Here is a 17,399-nt window from a genome sequence, read left to right as displayed (position 1 = left end):
CCACAGCACAGAGTAGGAAGATGCAGCAAAGCACAGCTGAAAGCAGTGATTGCACGGGGACAGTTCACATCTGTACCTCCGGAGGGAAGTGATTTCTCAACCAGCCCAGAGTTACCTGCCCCGCCCAAGTTCTCCAGCACAGCACGGGGAGCAGGGGGTGGTGAGGGGAGAGCAGTTACTGCAGGGCCTCACTTACCTGAGATGTAGCTTCCAGGTTGGGAGGGGAGGGGACTGGGAGCTCACAGGAGGGAAGGGGCATTCACGGTTACCAAGCTGGAGAACGGTAATTACCATAAATGTGATAGATCTGTCAGAAGTAATAGACATAAAATGCACCATGTAAAACCCCGAAAAGCAAGTCTTTTTCGTTCTTGGGCAATATGAAAATTACAGATTTTAAATCCATATAGAAAACACAGAGATCATCTACATTGTGAGAGTCACCAGAGTTGCTTACCAAATACTTCTAATTCTACATCTGGCACTTACCTGTTGAGCTAGGTGGGACCACGTGATTTGCTTTAGTCATTGAAATGTGTGCAAAGTGACATGTCACTTCCAGGTGGAAGCTTTAAAAGCCAAGGTGCAATTTAGCATGTTCCCCTCCTTTTTTTGTCTCCACAATCATGGAGGATGGCGCTTCCCTCAACCCAGCTCCCTGAGGAAAACAAGCGCCCCCTGCTGACATATGATGGGTATGTTGCAGGAATGAGAAGAACACCTTTGTGATTTAGCCGCCGGGAGGATGGGTGGGGTCTGTGTTACTGCCGCTTATCCTGGTCTCTCCTGATTCTTGTTGAGTCCTTTAGCAATGTGCCCATCACCCAGTGAAGAGACCACATCCAAGTATTCAATGCCACTCCACCACCAAACATGTGGATGATCAGGGTGGCCCTGGTCGGGTGTGCCACATACGGAATCGTGGACCATTAGCTACAGTCAAAGCCTTGTCTGGGAAGACCCCAGGCAAAAGGACCTTCATAGAGCAGCTAAAGGAAGAAGGGGAACAGTGCAGACAGCAAAAGGGGTGAGGCAACTCTGAGGAGGTGTTGGCTGGGGTGACACAGACGATTATAAGAAACGGGCCAGAGTGCTGGACCAGATCCGACAAGAAATGTCAGGAGATACCTGATTCAAACACTTAGCATGGACATTCAGATGGCAGGCATGTAACCAAGGTCATGACCCTTCGTATCAATTCATGAAAGTCACACAAATTGAAGCCATGATCCAGGCCATAGGGATGAGGGCTTGATTTGGTGGCACTGCATGAAAAAGGTCAAGTTTCACCTGCCCCCAGGTGTACAATGTTAAAAAAAAAAAATAAGGCCAAATGCCACAAAACCAGAAGACCAGGATGCTGGGAAGGTCTTCAATCTCTTTGGTGGGCACACCTGTGGCCATGTGGGTCCTTTAGGAACTTGGGAGTAAATGGCCAGATGACCAGCGCGGCTCTCTCTAGGTTTTTCCTCCTAGGGATCTGGTGCTGCCAGCTTCCCATCCCACCCAGACCCCCTGGGGAACCAGGGATGAATACTAACCTGGAAGCCCCTCCTCTGGCATCTGAAAACACGCCTGGCCCCAGCAGCCGTCGTCTCTTGACATCCTGATGGGGCTACAGGCTAGCCCTTTTTCCCTCCCCACATTAGGCTGGGTCTCTCTGCTGGAAGCGAGGTCAACCCCAAAGTGGTCTTGCCTGGACAAAGACCTCCCTTATTTCTCTTCCCCAAATCCCTGAAGCCCATGATAGGCCTCTGCAAATTAGTGGCTTTTAATAAGACCTAAACTGCTCAGATGAAAAAATGCACTCACAGCTGAATGCAACTGCCTGGGGTTAAGGGGGGAGGAGACTGTGTTCTAGCTGCTCCAGGAAGGCAGCCAGGATTGGGCAGAGCCCTGGGCCTGGAGTAGAAGATCTGAGGGTGACACCGGCTCTGCCTTTCCCAGCTGGGTGCAACCCAGCAAGTCACTGAACTCCCACGTCTGCATCCACCCCTGTGAAATGGGGATGATGCCGCTGGCAGCTCTGGGCTGGGGTGAGTATGAAGTATCTCAGGGCCTGTGGACACAGCGGCACAGCGGCACCATGGGAGGAGGGGGGACCTGTGTGACCACATTCAAGGGCTGAGATCCTTTCCCAGAGAAACTTAGCTGAAGAAAGGCTTAGGGGAGAATTTTTCAAGGGCATTATCTTCTGTTCACCTGCCAAGGACAAGGAATCTGGAGGAGGCTCTGAGAGGCTGATGAGGAAGCCACCGCCAGGGCCAGCTGTGTGTGGAGAGAGGGGGACAAAGGGAGACGATGCCAGCAACACCGGGAACAATCAGGGCCACATCTCTGCTGCAGAGTCTACGCCGAAGGCCGCCAGCAACACGAACCAGACCAGCAGGCTTGACCTGAATACGTGCCACACGGAACTGGGGCACAAACGGTGTGAACCCCACTGGGGGCCTGCTCCCTGTCTGCAGCTGCTTCCCAGCCTGGGCTCTTGTGATCCGGATGACGGCCAGTGTGCCCACGCCTGCCAGCCTGAAGCCACGGAATGGGCCACCCCCAGCCCTGCCCCCAAAGCACCACCAGCCACATCCCGACCCTCCAGTGAGGGTCTGTGGGGGCAGCTGTGCCAAGGGCACCACCACTATAGGCGAGGACCCAGGGGATCGATGTCCTCACAGCAAAGCATGGCGTCACCTCATGGCCACTTCTGGTTTCGTCTCCAGTCCAGCACCTCGGACTTTCTACGATCAGAGTGAAGGGCACCCAGAGCCACAGAAAACAACCAAACTTTTAAGGAAATGAAACCTATCCATCAGAGAAGGCCGCCCAAACAAAAAGGCAACAGCCACCAAGGTTTACTCATTTTTATTTTTTATAAAACAAGCTACAAATAGTCTCCGTCCCTCCTTACAAAGGAAACCACACAACACAGCCTACACACACGTGAAGGGAAGATGCCTGGGGCAGAGTCTGAGTTTCCACAAGGAGGCGCCTTCTCTGTGCTGACATGTTCCTTCCAGGCCAGACAAGGGTCTCCTGGAAGGGCCACCAGTGCCGCTACACCGAGCTTTCTGGTCCAGGCCCCCTTGGATGGGGGAGGGCTCCCTCTCCTCCTTAACATGCTGGGATGGTGCTTCCAGTCACTCTGAGACAACCTCTGGGACTTTCACCAGGACAGCAAGAACCTTCTCCAGCCAGAGGCTCCATCTGAGCACGTCCTGAGAAGGCCATGCCCCACACCAGCGGGGCACCTCCCCCTGCCACCACCACAGCGTCCCCAGCAGGACCTGGAGTGGGCAGTGCTTACAGTGCCAATTCCTCCCAGACCTGAAATGGGATGCACAGTCCGCCCAGGTGACACATTTACAGAAATCCTGGGATGTGATAGGAAATGCGGCCAGTTTTCCAAAAACAACCCATGGGGGCATCAGTCCTGTGTTACCCGCCCTCCCTCGCTGCCGCCATGGCTGCTCATGGGAAAGGGCACTATGTGTCACTTGTTGCCCTCTGTCCGATGCCGGGCAAACGGGCACAGCCACCTGGGCAGAGGAAGTTGACATCTGACCAGAAGGCTGGGCAGCCCACATTGGAATCCCAGTAAAACGTCTGTGGAAAGCTCAGCCTGGGTTTCCCCGGAGCTGGGTTCTGATCCTTGCACTTCTAGGGGAGGCAGGAGTGGGAGGCCCAAGACGAGTTTTGCTCTGGAACTGGCCTCAAGCCTGGAAGCCCTTAAGAGCATTTAGGGAAAAAGGAAGAATCTCAGTACTGGGTTTTTTAAAAAAAGGCTGAGTTACCAACAAGGTGACCAACCCAGCTCCTCCCTCAGACTTACAAGGACCAGATGATGGCAGGGGGGATCGAGGAGGGTGGAAGGGAAAGCCTGGAATGACTCTGGCACTGGGAGCTGTCTTGGGAAGCCTCACTCGTGGGTTTGCAGGAGCTGAGAAGCTTCCTGTGGGCACTGCCCTCACCAGTGCAGGCCCTGTGTCCTCTTTCTTCTGCTGCTCAAATACTAAACATCTACTAAATGAAAGGCCCCACCGTGTGTCTTTCTTCTTTGCCTCTCCTCTCATGCTTTACATGGAGTAGATGCTAAATGTCAGTGGAAATATTTCAACTGTCTCTAATGCAAATCCTTTGAGGACAATTTGCTCAGTGGGTCCCTAGGATACTGTGCACCCACTGAGTCTGGACCCTGGGGGTCTGGACGGCAGGAACCACAGGCATGGGAATGGGTGCCTGTGTTGGCCATGGGCTCCTGTAGGGGCCACTCCCATCTGTCCTTCACCCAACCTCCCATGAGAAGGTCAACCATCAAGTGACTTGCCAGCTCTGGCAACTGGGGCATGAGGCAGTGCCCTCCTCTCACCAGAAAAGAACCAATGGCATCTACACTATGATCACCAGGATCAGTCTCCAAACAGCCCCCAAGCAAGCTAGGGATGGCGTCTTTGATTCCAGAAAGCTGAACCATGTGTCCAGAGCCCTCACAACCCAGAGTCGGGAGAGGGAGGGGAATAAACAGACAGCAATGCCAACACTTGTACAAAAGAACTATACAATTTACATATATATTTATATACAGTATATAAATCTCTTTCTTCTCAATCCCAACGAGATCCTCCCCCCCACAAAAAAACCCTACAAGTTGTCAGTAGCAGATCCAAAAACTTACAATAAAAGAGAGAATAAACAGTCTTTCTTCCCTTTCCTTTTCCCACTGTGGTATTAGATAGCGATGTTTAAAAATGAAACCCAAAAGAAAACACACAAATAAGAGTTATTAAAAGTGCAAACACGGTGGGCATCACTTATGTTACATGGAATGTGGCCGGGCCAGGGCAGCGTCGAAGGTTAGGTGTCTGATGGTCCATCATGCCTCTTGGTCTCTCCACCTGCCCTTTGGTTTTCTGTGCCTTAGACGAGGCGTCCTACTGAGAAGGGGAGGTACAAGCAAGAGGTTAGAGCTGGGTTTATGAGAACGCCAACTACACATACCAATTCCCTCCCCAGAGCAGTCTGTTCCACCTGCCGTTGGATATAGGGCTGGGTGGGACACAGGTGAGCTGGGCTTGTGGATAAGCCCATGTTTTATCAAGCTCTCTTTTTCTACCATGAGGTGTCATCACAGTGGCGCCTGAAGCAAGTTGGACATTCCAGAGAACTTGGCTTTGTCTAGTAAGCGCAGCTGGGGCTCCTGATGCCAGCCTTTCAACCTGAGGCTGGGGTGAAAGTGGTAGGTGCTTTTTTATAGGTGAGGATGGTACGATCCTTGGAGAAATGACTCATCTTTCTCGTGTGTCCTCAGCAAGATAATTGAACATAGGAGCCTAGGTGAATAGCCAATCCCACCGCTCCCGCTGCACCACCAAAGCTGCGTCAGAGGGACCAAGGAAGGGGCCCCAGAAAGAAGGCAACTCCTGAATGGGTTTGTGCCTGCTCGTTTCCCTGGGGGAGGATGCCAAGAGTGCCGTTTACAACAAAGGGGGATTTACGACGCTCGAGTGGCCTTGACCGAGAGAATTGGTAGGGCTCCTTCTATCCCTGGGCCCCTGTCCCCTGTCACCCCCAGAAGGAAGAGGGGACTTGGGGAAGAGCCAGAGGTTGTGTGGCCATGCTCCCTCTTCTGCCTGGATGAACCCACTGCTGGCCAACACCTTTAAACGAAGTCCCTTTTCCCTAAGGCCAGGGCCCCCCTTGTTAGCTGAGAGGGGCTTTGGTGCGGATGGACATTTGCATAACCGCCTTGGGTCCTGGCTCCCCAAGCTGCAGGATGTCAGGTGGAGGGACTCTAAGTGATCATCTAAGGAATCTAAGCCCCTTCACTTAACAAATCTGGAAACTGGGCTCAGAGCAGTTGGCCTTGGGCTTACCCAAGGTCCCAGGTCTACTCTGCTAACACCCCCTCCGCCCCAAGGGGTGCTGATCAGTTTTGGAGGCTGTGCAGGTCTCCTAAGGGAGGAGCAGGGAGCTGGGAGGCAAGCACACAAGAGCTGGGCCAGCTCCGCGTGGAGTTATGCGATCTTGCGCGCACCCCTTAACGCCGCTGGGTTGGTCTATGGAACGGGAATTAGGCCGCGCTGCTTCTGCTCTGGCTCTCACAGGACTGCCTTGAGAAGGGACGGAGAAAGGGCTTGGAGGAGTATAAAGTGCTGTGGGAACCCACACCCACCCTCAGCTCAAGTGCCCCCCAGGTGCGCTATCATTCCTTAAGAGCTGAGAAAAAAGATAGAACGTGGGTAGGGTGGAGCCCTGGGTAGATACTGGTATATCCAGTCTTACAGATGAGAAAATAAATTCAGAGAGAGACTGACAGGCTCCTGGCAGGCAAGAGGGAAGTGACAGAGCAGAGCCAGAGGGCCAGCCTTCACCCGCTCCTAGCAGCTGCTCCTCGCAGTGGTGAGTGGAAAGATCCCCACAGACAGACGGACCTGGGACTGTCCTGCCCACCTGGCTGAGACTCGGGACAGAAAACGTACAGAGGCCAGCTCTCTCCTTGAAGGCTTGCTGCGTTGCTGCGCGAATCCCGTTCCTCGTCATATCTCTGCATCCTCAGAGCAACTTTATGTGCAGTAGTAAAACGATCACACCAGCCCCGTTTTCTGAGGGTGACACAGGCTTGGAGATGGCATAGTTTTATGTGGTGAAGCAAACTCAGGCCTGGCGACTGCTCCCAGAACCACGCTTTTCACCACCAAGAGGGGCGGGGAGGGTAAAGGCCTGAGCCCAGGGCTGGCGCTGTCCTCGGGCAGCTAAGCTGGAACGTTGCCTTTTTCTTCAGTGGAGGCACTCGTCTCCAGCCTGCCTGCCTCACAGGATGGGGACAATAATCCTCATGACTGTGCTGTATTAACTGGGAAGGACCGTTCAAGAGAGAGGCACGGTCCTCAGAACGCAGGGCAGAAAATTCAGCTCCCCGGTGAGCAGTCTAGTTGGTAAAAATGCCTGTGTTCATGGGGCATTTCCAAAAAATTCATTCTCTCAGATTCCAGGCTACATTCACCCCCAAACTCCGCGTCTTCCCCTCACCCGACTTCTGCCCATCCCCGACTTGGCATGCAAGCCCCTCTCAGCCCACCAGAGGGCACCGCATGACACCAGATGACCGGCATTCGCTACCCAGGTGGCCTTTCTGTGGCTCCCCAGAGCGGAGGGACCCAGGGAAGCTGCCATCAGCCCCAGGGTATGTTCCTCTACTTCTCCTAATTTCTTTCATGCTTTCACTACAAACCAGGTGCTGGGCTAAGTTCTTCACAGGCACCAGCTGGGTAATCTTCACACCAGCTCTCTGAGGCAGATACCATCATCTGCATTTACAGGGGAGGAAATGGAGGCTCGGAGAGTTTGGGAACTTGCTAAGGATTAAAGGGCTAGTGAGTGCAGAGCTGGATGCTTTCTCCAGGTCCTGGACACCTGATGCCTGGCAAAGCTTAGAGGAAAGCTAGGAAGCCTTCGTGAGCTTCCTGGACCCAAGGTCATCCCACTCAGCCTCCCCTTGGACGCTGTGCACTGTGAGGACTTGAAACACCAGCAAGGGAAGGGGACCCAGGGCAGAGTCGCTACAGAGCCCTGTGATTCCCACCCTACTGAGCCAGAAGTGCCCGTGGGTGGGCCTAGGGTCTAGGCTAACATTGGCTAGTCCCTTCCCAATACTGGCTCTCTCTCTGCCTGCGCTCCGAGAAATGGACACAGACTGCAAGTGCATCAAAGCAAAATGTCACTGCATAGGACAACCCCTCACCGTTCCTTCATCATTTGACAAGGATCTAATGCACTACTACTGCCAAGGATCACGCACTGTGCCTGCGGTTAGAAATTGAGAAGACAGAGTTCATAGCTTCAACAGAGAATCAGGAAGATGAATTGCAATGCAGTATGGTAACTGCTTCTGACAGCGGCAATAATTTTATGAAGAAGAACAATAATATTGAACTTCCACTGAGTTCCTGTAACGTCTCAGGCACTATGATAACTGCTTTGACTCATTGTCCCCTTGAATCAGCACAACAGCCCTATGAGGTAGATACTAGGGTATTTCCATCTTACAGATGGAGAGATTGAAACCTGGAGTGGTTGAGGACCATTTTGCCCAGTGTACTTGGCCAAAAGAACCAGTCTGCAGCCGAGGCGGGGTTTGATCCATGACACTGCACTGTGTCCTGGGAACTCAGCGTAGTGGGAACACAGAGAGGCATCCTCATTAGACAGGATGCCCAGAGTGATGAAGTCACTCACCCAGGGTCACCAGGGTGAAGGGGGCAAGTCCTGAGACTGGGCAGCTTGTGGCAACTCAGCCATTTCCCAAGCTACCTTTTGGGTTTACACTGTCAAGCAGGGGTTAGGACAAGGAAGAGTCCTTACGTCTCCTCCAAGGCAGTCTCAGCTTTCCCAAAGCTTCCATTTCAAATAAGCATCACTCAAAGTGGTACTTTCAGGTCAGACCCTTCCCCGGCACTTCAGACCCACTCATCCTTCAGGTGCAGCCAACTCGACGTGCCCAAGTCCTCCTCCTCGTCGTCTCCTCCACCCCCTACACCCCTGCTCTTCCTCCAGTGTCGCCCCTCTTAGTGAATGGACCCATCCTCCAGCTGTCCAAACCATCCTCCATCCTCTCCCACTCAGGCACCAAGCCTTGCAGGTCTACCCAGCTCAGACCCCCCCCCCACTCCACTGCATCCTCCTCTGTGTTTCTCTTAATTCAGGCCTCCATCACCTCCCACCCGGACAGTGCCACACCTCCTACGGAGTCCTCTGCCTCACTCATCGCCAGTCCATTTCCCACACTGCACCAGAATCATTTTTAAGCAAAACTGACACTATTGCTTCTCTGACTGAATCCCTTCAATGGCTTCCCACTGCCCTTAGAAAGTTGAAACTCTCTCACCTTGCCTCCTGCAGCCTCCCCTCTCCTCCCATCCTCAACATGCATCTCAGTCACATGGACATTTTTCAGCTCCTCTAAGACACTGCTCCCTCCCCTCTGCAGCGTCCTCTTCATTTGCCTCAGCTCAGAGCTCTCTTCCCTCCCCTGACCTCTCTGCTTGGCCACCGCCTGCTCGTTGCTCAGGTATCCATGTAGAGCAGGGGTGACAAACTTATCCGTCAAGGACTAGATAGTAAGGAGTTTAGCTCTGTGGGCCATGTACAGTGTACAACAGTTCCTGTTGTATATACTCCTTTTTTGAAAATTATATCTCTTTAAAAATACAAAAAGCATTCTTAGCTCACAGGCTGTACAGAAACAGACTGTGGACTAGCTTGGGCCCCTGGGCCATGGTTTGTGGACCCCCCATTTAAGCATCGCGTCCTTCCTGAAGTCTCCCAAGGCCGTCTGTCCCCGAGCTGATGTACCCGCCCTACACATGTTCCTACAATACTCTGCACTTACTCCACTGTGACAGAGATCATTGGGTGTCCCCAGAATCCATGCTCTCCTCCTCTTCCTGGGCTCCCAGCCTTCCTCACTGTGGGGTGTGGTCAAGTGACTGAGTTCCAGCCAGTGAAATACGAGAGGTGATGCATGTCACTTTCAGGACGGGCCCATGCGGGCCCATAAACCCTGCCCCACATGCGCTGCTTCAGGTTTTACCCTGTCTGGTGGACTGGGAAGGGAGATGACCCGCAGGGTGACTTTGGAAGCCACATAATGAAGCTGGCAGAGACATTCTCAGCCTAGATCTCAGAGTGACTGCATATAGAGCAACCCCCCCATTCCTTCCCTTACACACACACACCCCCCACCACACACCAGGACCTGGAATCAGGGGGAGCTATTATATGGGCAAGATGAAAAAATTCCCACTGTGTTGAACCATTACATGAGTGGCTCTACTTGTCACTGCAGCCTGGCCTATCCTAATACACTCTCATTGCACTTACGTGAATGCAAATACGTCAGTATCCGTCCTCTCAGTAGACGGGGAAGGGAGGGATAGGGACCTTATCCATCAGTTCCTCCTGGTGTCAGGCATCTAGCACGAAGCATAACGCACTCCCAGGAAACAGCTGAATAAACGAGCACCTAGGATCTCATCTGTTGGGGGAAGCCCTTGGTCCCTGGGCCTGGGAGGCACAAGTCCCGCCAGGCCAGGAGCACAGGTGCGCACTCACCTTCTTTGCTGACGCCCAGGCAGCCCTTCAGCTCGGGCAGCGAGATGACCTTGTCCTTGTTCAGGTCGCAGTAGTCGGTGAAGCGCCGGGCGCACTTCTTGGGCTTGGCTTTCTTCTTCACGTAGCGCTTGAAGGGCTTCATCTCCCGCTTGTTGATGTCGCTGCTGCTGTTGCTGTCCAGCTGGCTGAAGTACCAGTGCACCACCCGCTCCTCCAGCGTGTGGCTGGGGTCCGGCTCCGAGAACCTGGGCCATGGGCAGACACCCCCACCCCAGAGCACACCACTCAGGCTCCTGCAGGAACCATGAGCCCCACCACAGTTCTCCCCCCAGCATGGTCAGATGCCAGGGTACTGCTGGCAGCCAAGCCAAAGGCCCCCAGCCCCGCTCTGCTTGCAGCAGAATCAAGCCATCCCTTCCAACTTGAGCCTCAAGACTGGACAATTCATTTCTCAGGGTGGGGGGTCCAAGTGGGTGAGGCTGCCACACCCTCCAGCAGAGCCAGGAATGTTCTCGTACAAGATGGGTGCTCAAGACATATTGGCTGGATGTCATTGACCTGAGAAAACCACAAGAATCCAAACTGTCCTTCTCCCAGCCTCATGCTGCTGCCAGACAAGCTGCTCACCACCCATGAGTGTGACACCCAAATGGGAGAGGGTGCTCTGAGCCTGCACCACACACCCAGCGCCAGCCCAGGGCTTGGAGAGCTTCCAAAGCAGGAGGCAGAACCCCTGGCTTCAAACTGCTCACTGTCTTGGCAAGACAGAGCCCAAAATGTGAAACCGGGCAGCAACAATTCCATGTGAAGTGTGAGGTTCCCATGGGCCGTCCCTGTCGGGTACCAAGTCCAGCAGGAATTGAGAGAAGAAGGCAACTGAGATGGACAAAAACAGAGGTTCTGTAACTGGCAAGTCCAGCCCTACTAAGGGTGAGTCTCTCCACACACAGCTTTCAAGACAGGAGGTCTGAGGTGGACCCAGGAAGCCACGTGTTAACTGAACCCCCGGGGGATTCTGCCGAGAAGCACTGGACTGGAATAACCAAGAAAGCTTCCTGGTGTTGAGATGCATGGTGGTGACTGTGTCCAGCAACCCTTGTGCGCCTGGTGACCACAAGGTGATAAGAGCAATGTCTTCTTATGTAACATGGACAAGGGCTCCCCATCCATTTTATTTCCTCATGCCTCATTTTCTCCCCAAAAGGATTCAGAGTGCTAGCTAATATTTAAAACTTAAAGCCAGAGATGGGTCTGTTCCAGAGTGGGTGACTGGGGTCTCTGACCAGCAGGACAGAGCCACAGGAGTCCCATGGCTCCTGATCCCGGGGCTTGGCACTGCGTGAATGTGGTCCAGGCCCTTGTGTTTAAAGTCCTGGGTAACTTTCTCTTGGCTAGGGGACTGGGCTGAGGTTGAGAGGCCCATATATTCAAATACCTAGTCTGCAAGGCACTGGGACAGACCACATGACCGCCGCCGTGGGCTAGAAGCGGGAACAGAGGGGCTCACTGTCTCACAGGGACCCTAGACCCGGGGTTCAAGGCCTGCCGACATATTCTGAAGCTGTACCAGGCAAGAAAAATATTCAAGGCACTTGCCAATGCCCTGGGGGTTCCTCTCTGGAGTTTGCCGGGTTTTCCAGGAGGGAGGGAACCATCCCTGACACCTCCCTTATGAATAAGCAGGCAGACCCCCTCCTCTCCCCACCCCTAAGTGATCTCACCGTTTAGGGAAAAAGAAGTTTCATTACCAAAAAAAGCCAGGCATCCCTGCTAAATGCCCATTCCTATTTAAGTGGATTGCAGCCTTGGGCAGGCCCCCCAGGCACCCTGGACCAGTCCCAGAGCAGATCCGCCAGCACGACCTCATCCTGACAGGTCTGGTGCAGGGAGCACTTGGGAAAGGTGTGAGGGACCGTCTGCCTCGAGCTCCCTGGGAATCCGTCATAGAAGCCAGGCTTGGAAGGGCTTTCACACAGGCAGAGCTCAGATGTTTGTCTCTGCCACTATATGGTATTCTGGTGGTTTTAAGCTTCCTCTATTTTCCCTGCAACACCCACACTCGAGCCTGCAGGGTACCCCAGGCGGGCAGCAGAAAACTTGCCATCAGGACGCTGGTGGAGCAGGAGTGAGGTGGCCAGCTCCCTCTCAGAGCACCCACCTGCTTCTGCCTCCCCCTAAACGCGAGGGAGGACCCAGACTGTGGAGGGGCCCCAGGGGAGGCGCTCCAGCTGGTCCCGTCCAGGCTTTCTAAGTCAGCCAGGGGAGGGGGTCAGCGGCTTTCCCTCTCAGCCCCTCCCAAGGGGGCCCCCCAAGAGCCCCAGGCAAAGGCAGCTCTTCCTCTAACCTTTAGGCTTAGCATAGCGTAATGTCTACCTAGAGGCTGGAATAATAAAGCCTCAGTCGCTGAGACGGGAAGGGATGAGGTCATCCCACCCAGACGCCCTGCCAGGAGAGGCTCACTGCCTCCAACACATGTTCCTGGGGCTCCCATCCGTCCAGTTCTCAGGGACTCGTGGATGGAGCTCCCTGCACCTTCCTCGGGGCTAGTCTGCAGCAAGAAGCAGGTCTTCCACCCACTTACAGCCTCTAAGACGTTCCTTTCGTGCCAGAGAGTGACTGTCATTTGGCTCCTGCTCCCTTTTGCCTCCCACCCCTGAATCCGGTGTCTGGATAACCGCATTCCTGCCCTCTTCACTCCACAGGACCTCGCAGCCCAGAGCAGCCACGACTTTTGACCGTTAGAACCCTACACACACCCCAGCCCCCATCAGACTCCTGACCCAGCCGAGGACACGTCCCCAGGAGAGGTCTTTCGAGGCCCCTCCAAGCAGTGCCTCTGGTTCCCTATAACACTGCCACGTCCCACAGCCTGCTCTGTGGAGCCTCAGGGTCCTGCCTCTTCCCCGCTCCTCCCCAGCTGGTGTTAAGGCTCTCTGCTTCGGAACTCCTTTGACATCCAGAATCCCAGGCGGCCCCCTCCCCATTATCTGGGGAGAGAGCCCGGCTCTGTGTGTGTAGCTGAGCAGTGCTAGGGCCCTACTTTGGAATTCAGCACTTCGTCTAGGCCAAGCTCCAAGTGCATTTAGGCAAGAATTTCTTAGCTTTGGGAGATCAAGGACCCTTCAAGAACCCAAACAAAGCCAGAGTCCTCCTCTCTCAAACGTGCAGGCACCCAGAGCTCTGCAGATTTTAGGGGTTTAATGGACTCCTAAACCTCATCCAAGGTCATGGGCTCAAGAAAAGAATCTTTGTCTAGAGGGAAGGAGACTCCAGCCATGGCTCCAGAAGAATGTTTAAGTATGAACCTTCTGGAAGAAGATGGAATGAGACAAAAGCCAGTAACAGGGGGGTGGGGGTGGGGTGGGGCTAGTTTTCATGTTTCCAACAAGCATAATAGAAAAAAGAAGACTACTGAAGGCATCTGGTTCCAAACTCTGAAAGTAAGGTTTCTGGCTTCACAACAGCCTTATGTCCCAAACCTACCACGCTTCATACAAGAACTAGTGAAGACTGAGCTCGATCAGGAGTCCTGTTTTAGCCAAACCAGCAGGGGGCATGTGCTGGATTGGGGGGGTGGGCAGGAGAGCCTCCCCCAGAGTTTCCAGGAATCTCTCCAGCAGTCTTTGCTGGAGTCCCTTCCATCACAGCTAGACTCCCCACAATTTACTCCTGACCTCAAAGCCACACCCCACTGGTCCCTCCAGCTCCTGCAGCTTTTTAGAAGTAGCCTTTAAAAACACTGGCAACTTGCACACCCAGTTCTAGGGTTACACTGGCATCAGACTTCTAACCTCTGTCTCATACATGCACACAGAAACCCCATTGGGCTCAGGACCACTAGAATTCAAAGCTGCTCAGCAGGCAAGGGCTGGGGACCCTACGTTAGAGAGTGTAATGGTTCTTTAAGATCACTTAGCAGCGATTCCCAGGCCCTTGCTGTGGGCCTCCCTGCACATGGAGTTCCACTTCTACTGAAAGAGCTCCTTGGGTGTGTAGAGTTTCCTCGGATATGGTGTGGAGGGACACACGGAAATGGTGGTGTCAGCCCTGCCTTTGGGATGTTTTGGTGGCAGCCCCATTGACTCCTGCCTCCAGGGATAAGGAAAACCAGTAGAGCCAGGTCCCTCCCTGGACTGGCCCCACCGAGTCTTCTCCCGAATTTAGAGGTGGCAGGTGCCGCCCTTTGCCTGCAGCCCTCTCCGTTTTGCTTCTGCAGCCTCAGCCTGCCAGGCCTTGGCTGCAATGCACAGCTGGAAAGCCAGCCCCATTTAACCACCAGGAAACTGGCTCTGGCCAAGATCTTGGGCCCAATTCTGCTGTCCCAAGCAGTTTTAAACAAGGTGAGGTGGGATGGCCTGGAGGCACTAGCCAAGCCAAGCAGACCAACTAAGCCCCATCTGGAGTCGGGTCCAGGCCCCACCAGCTGTGCGGGCGGGTGGGGCTGGGAAATGCCAAGTCAGCCACATTCCAGCCTCTTCCTTGCAAGACCATCAACAAGGAACTGCACTGGGCAGGAAGGAGGAAGCCACAGTGCAAACGGTCTCTGTTTGCGGGGCCATGGGAGGGGCCAGGAGGCTCACACAGCCCATCCCACCTCCCCTCAAAGCTGACTTTTTCTAGGGCGGGTTGGAGAAAGGCGAGGGTTCCCCTCCTCTAGAAGACTCTGCCAGTTAGGACCTCAGAACTCTTCCATTGAGACTGATAAATTCTGATGGGTGCCATGGAGGGGCTGATCTCCGGTGGTGGGAGGGGAAGGTGTCTGCCTCCTGAAGCCTGAGTAGGAAGGCCCAAGAGCATAATTCAATCAGCCAGCAAAACTTCACTGAGAACAGCTCCCATCTAATGATACTTGCAGACCACCCTCTCCCAGGCACTAGCCACAGATGTTTCCATGGATACCCCATTTTACTTTGCCTATTTTTAGATTTGGGCGGCCCTGCTATTCCCCCTAAATTGGAATAGAAAGGGAAGTAAATGTCTCCTCTTCTACTCCCTACATCTAACAAGTCTTCAAATCCTGTTGATTTCATTAATTAAGCTTCTATATGTCATCCCTTCCCCCAGACCTGTAGTCCACCCTCTAATTGCCTTTCACTCCGACCATTGCTGTAACCTTCCTGACCCATCTTGCTCCCTTCCCGTCTGGCTTCCATAGGAATGCCCATCCTATCACGTGGCTCCCCACTGCCCTCTTTGGCATGAATCGCAAGGTCCACCACGATCTGGGCTCTGCCCAGCTCTACAGCCTCATCTCCTGCCTGCCCACAGACTGCCTCCCAAGCTTAAACCTTACTTCTCACAATTCCTTCCACAGACCCTATCTCATTCATACCTCATTACCCGTAGGTCCCCTCTACTGGGATGTCCTTACTCCTGGTCCATCTGGGTTGGTGCATTTTCCTATTTGTAAGTGAAGATGTGGCTTAAATGTCACCTCCTCTGGAAAGCCTCCTCTCACATGCCCTCTCCCCTGAGTCCCTGCAGGACTTTATCTGCCTCTATTGTCACATTGGCTTTATAGTGCAATCACGTGATTCTTAGATCTCTCTTCTCCCAGGAGCTCCTCCAGGCCTTCATCCCTGGATGTCCCCAGAACCCAGAACAGAGCTCATGCCAGAGGTGGGTGGAGAAATAAGAGTTTGTGCAAAGCCAAAACCTCCATGCCTGATAGGCGGTAGTTCAGGCTAATACACTCTCTTTTCTGTTCTGCCCAAACATCCCCTCTGTCCCTTCTTCCCACTGTCCCCAAGTGGGACTGTTTCCCACTGGCCCCAGCTGATGCCCAGCTTTAATGGCCAGACCCCGAGAGGATGCTGGGATCAGTTGTGGCTTCCTTGACCCTGTGTCTGCAACCCCAACTCTGCCAGAATTCAGAGCCAGTGCCCAAACCCAGGATCCCAGGAAGCCTGGATTTGCTAATTCTCCTCCCAGCCCTGCTGCACATGTGCTGCCCTGGGCCTTTGCTCTCCTATCACAGAAGTCTGCCTGACCAGGGGCTGTCCACACGGTGCCCCGAGGCCCTTGGGCCCAGCCAGGGCGCTGGGAGGCCCTGGTGACAAGGAAATGCCACAGTGAACTTGACAGCTAGATTTGGCCTCATAACTAGTCTTGAAGTAGTTGGTGGACCCTCTGAAATGTGCCAAGATAAAGAGGCCTCATCAAGACATCCTTCTCTATATCTGACAGGGATTCATCCATCTACCCACCCATCCTTCTGGCTGGTTATTCATTCCACAGACATTTACTCAGCACTTACTATGTGCCAGGCGCTGTTCTGAGTTGTAGGGACACAGTAGGGAAGAAGGCAGAAAATGCGCCCTCTCTCGTTTAATTTAAATTTCCATTGGGTGGGTGATAAAAAGGCTATAAATAAACAAACCAGCAAAAGAAAAAAACACAAAAAACAAAAAACATCAGATAGTGATCACTGCCGGGCTGAGAATTAAAAAGAGGTGTCCTGATAGAGGGGGACTGGGCTGTTCCTTTAGAGTGGATGGTTAGTGAGAAGGTGACATTGAAATGGAGCAGCCGGGCCAGTCACGGGAAGATGGGGGACTCACACCCCAGGCTGAAGGAGCAGCCAGCATGGAGGCCCTGGAGCAGGCAAGAGTCTGGCCTGTTTGAGGACCTGAGAAGGACCAGTGGCTGGAACATAATGATGGGAGGGAGAGGAATATGAGAGGAGGGTGAGAGCCAGCGAGACCATCCTGCAGGGCCAGCTCACATCAGCGTTTGGGCTTATTCTAAATTTAGCAGGAAGATCTGGGAGGGATTTAAGCTCAGAAAAATTGGTAAGCCGGGACAGCCCCCTCCCTGTAGAACTGCTTCTCTTTCTCCCTCCCCGCAGGCCCACCCCAACTCCCTTGATTTCTAAACTATTTCTTGGTTCACTTTGTCTGTCTTTTGATTACAAGTCTAGCTTCCAGGTAACACAATTGCTAAATGCAGTTCAAACCTTCCGTGCGCATCAAAACCAAACATAGTCAAGCTAATATGAGCTTAAAATGAAAAATATGTTTAGGAAAAGAACATTAAAAAGAATTTTTTTCCCAAACTCTATTTTATACCTAAAAGAAAGATTTTCTTGGGGAAACAAAAAACAAACAAAAAACCCTTCCCTAAGGACATACTTGGATTAAAAGCGTTTATAAACTCCTTATATTTTTATTTTCTGTAGCAATCTCTTCAGCCTGCAATTCGAGGGCAAGGCTTCCATCCTAACACGCCCTAGCAGAAGGGCCCACCTGTGCTCTTGTCCCCACTGGCCCAGGACCCAGCTCCCGCAGAAGCAA

The 17,399-nt window shown here is 53.3% G+C and overlaps 1 protein-coding gene across 7 annotated transcripts in view; it reads right to left on the bottom strand.

The window, feature by feature from the left end:
- Positions 1 to 2,846: 2,846 nt before the first annotated feature.
- SMOC1 (SPARC related modular calcium binding 1) overlaps positions 2,847 to 17,399 on the bottom strand; it is a 136,550-nt gene continuing 121,997 nt past the window's right edge. For 2 of the 7 annotated variants that reach the window (XM_072963302.1, XM_072963305.1), the window contains exons 11-13: positions 10,108 to 10,352; positions 6,448 to 6,615; positions 2,847 to 4,931 (exon numbers count right to left, since the gene is read on the bottom strand). In XM_072963302.1, the coding sequence (XP_072819403.1) occupies positions 4,915 to 4,931; positions 6,448 to 6,615; positions 10,108 to 10,352 (430 nt within the window). In that variant the 3' untranslated portion in view covers positions 2,847 to 4,914. The remainder of the gene's footprint in view (positions 4,932 to 6,447; positions 6,616 to 10,107; positions 10,353 to 17,399) is intronic. The other 5 variants (XM_072963306.1, XM_072963308.1, XM_072963307.1 and 2 more) reach the window with 3 other exon arrangements.

Source organism: Vicugna pacos, chromosome 6 (assembly GCF_048564905.1).
Source record: "Vicugna pacos chromosome 6, VicPac4, whole genome shotgun sequence".
Lineage (NCBI taxonomy): Eukaryota > Metazoa > Chordata > Mammalia > Artiodactyla > Camelidae > Vicugna > Vicugna pacos.
Note: the sequence above shows the minus strand (reverse complement) of the source record. Positions and strands in the feature narration are given on the sequence as shown.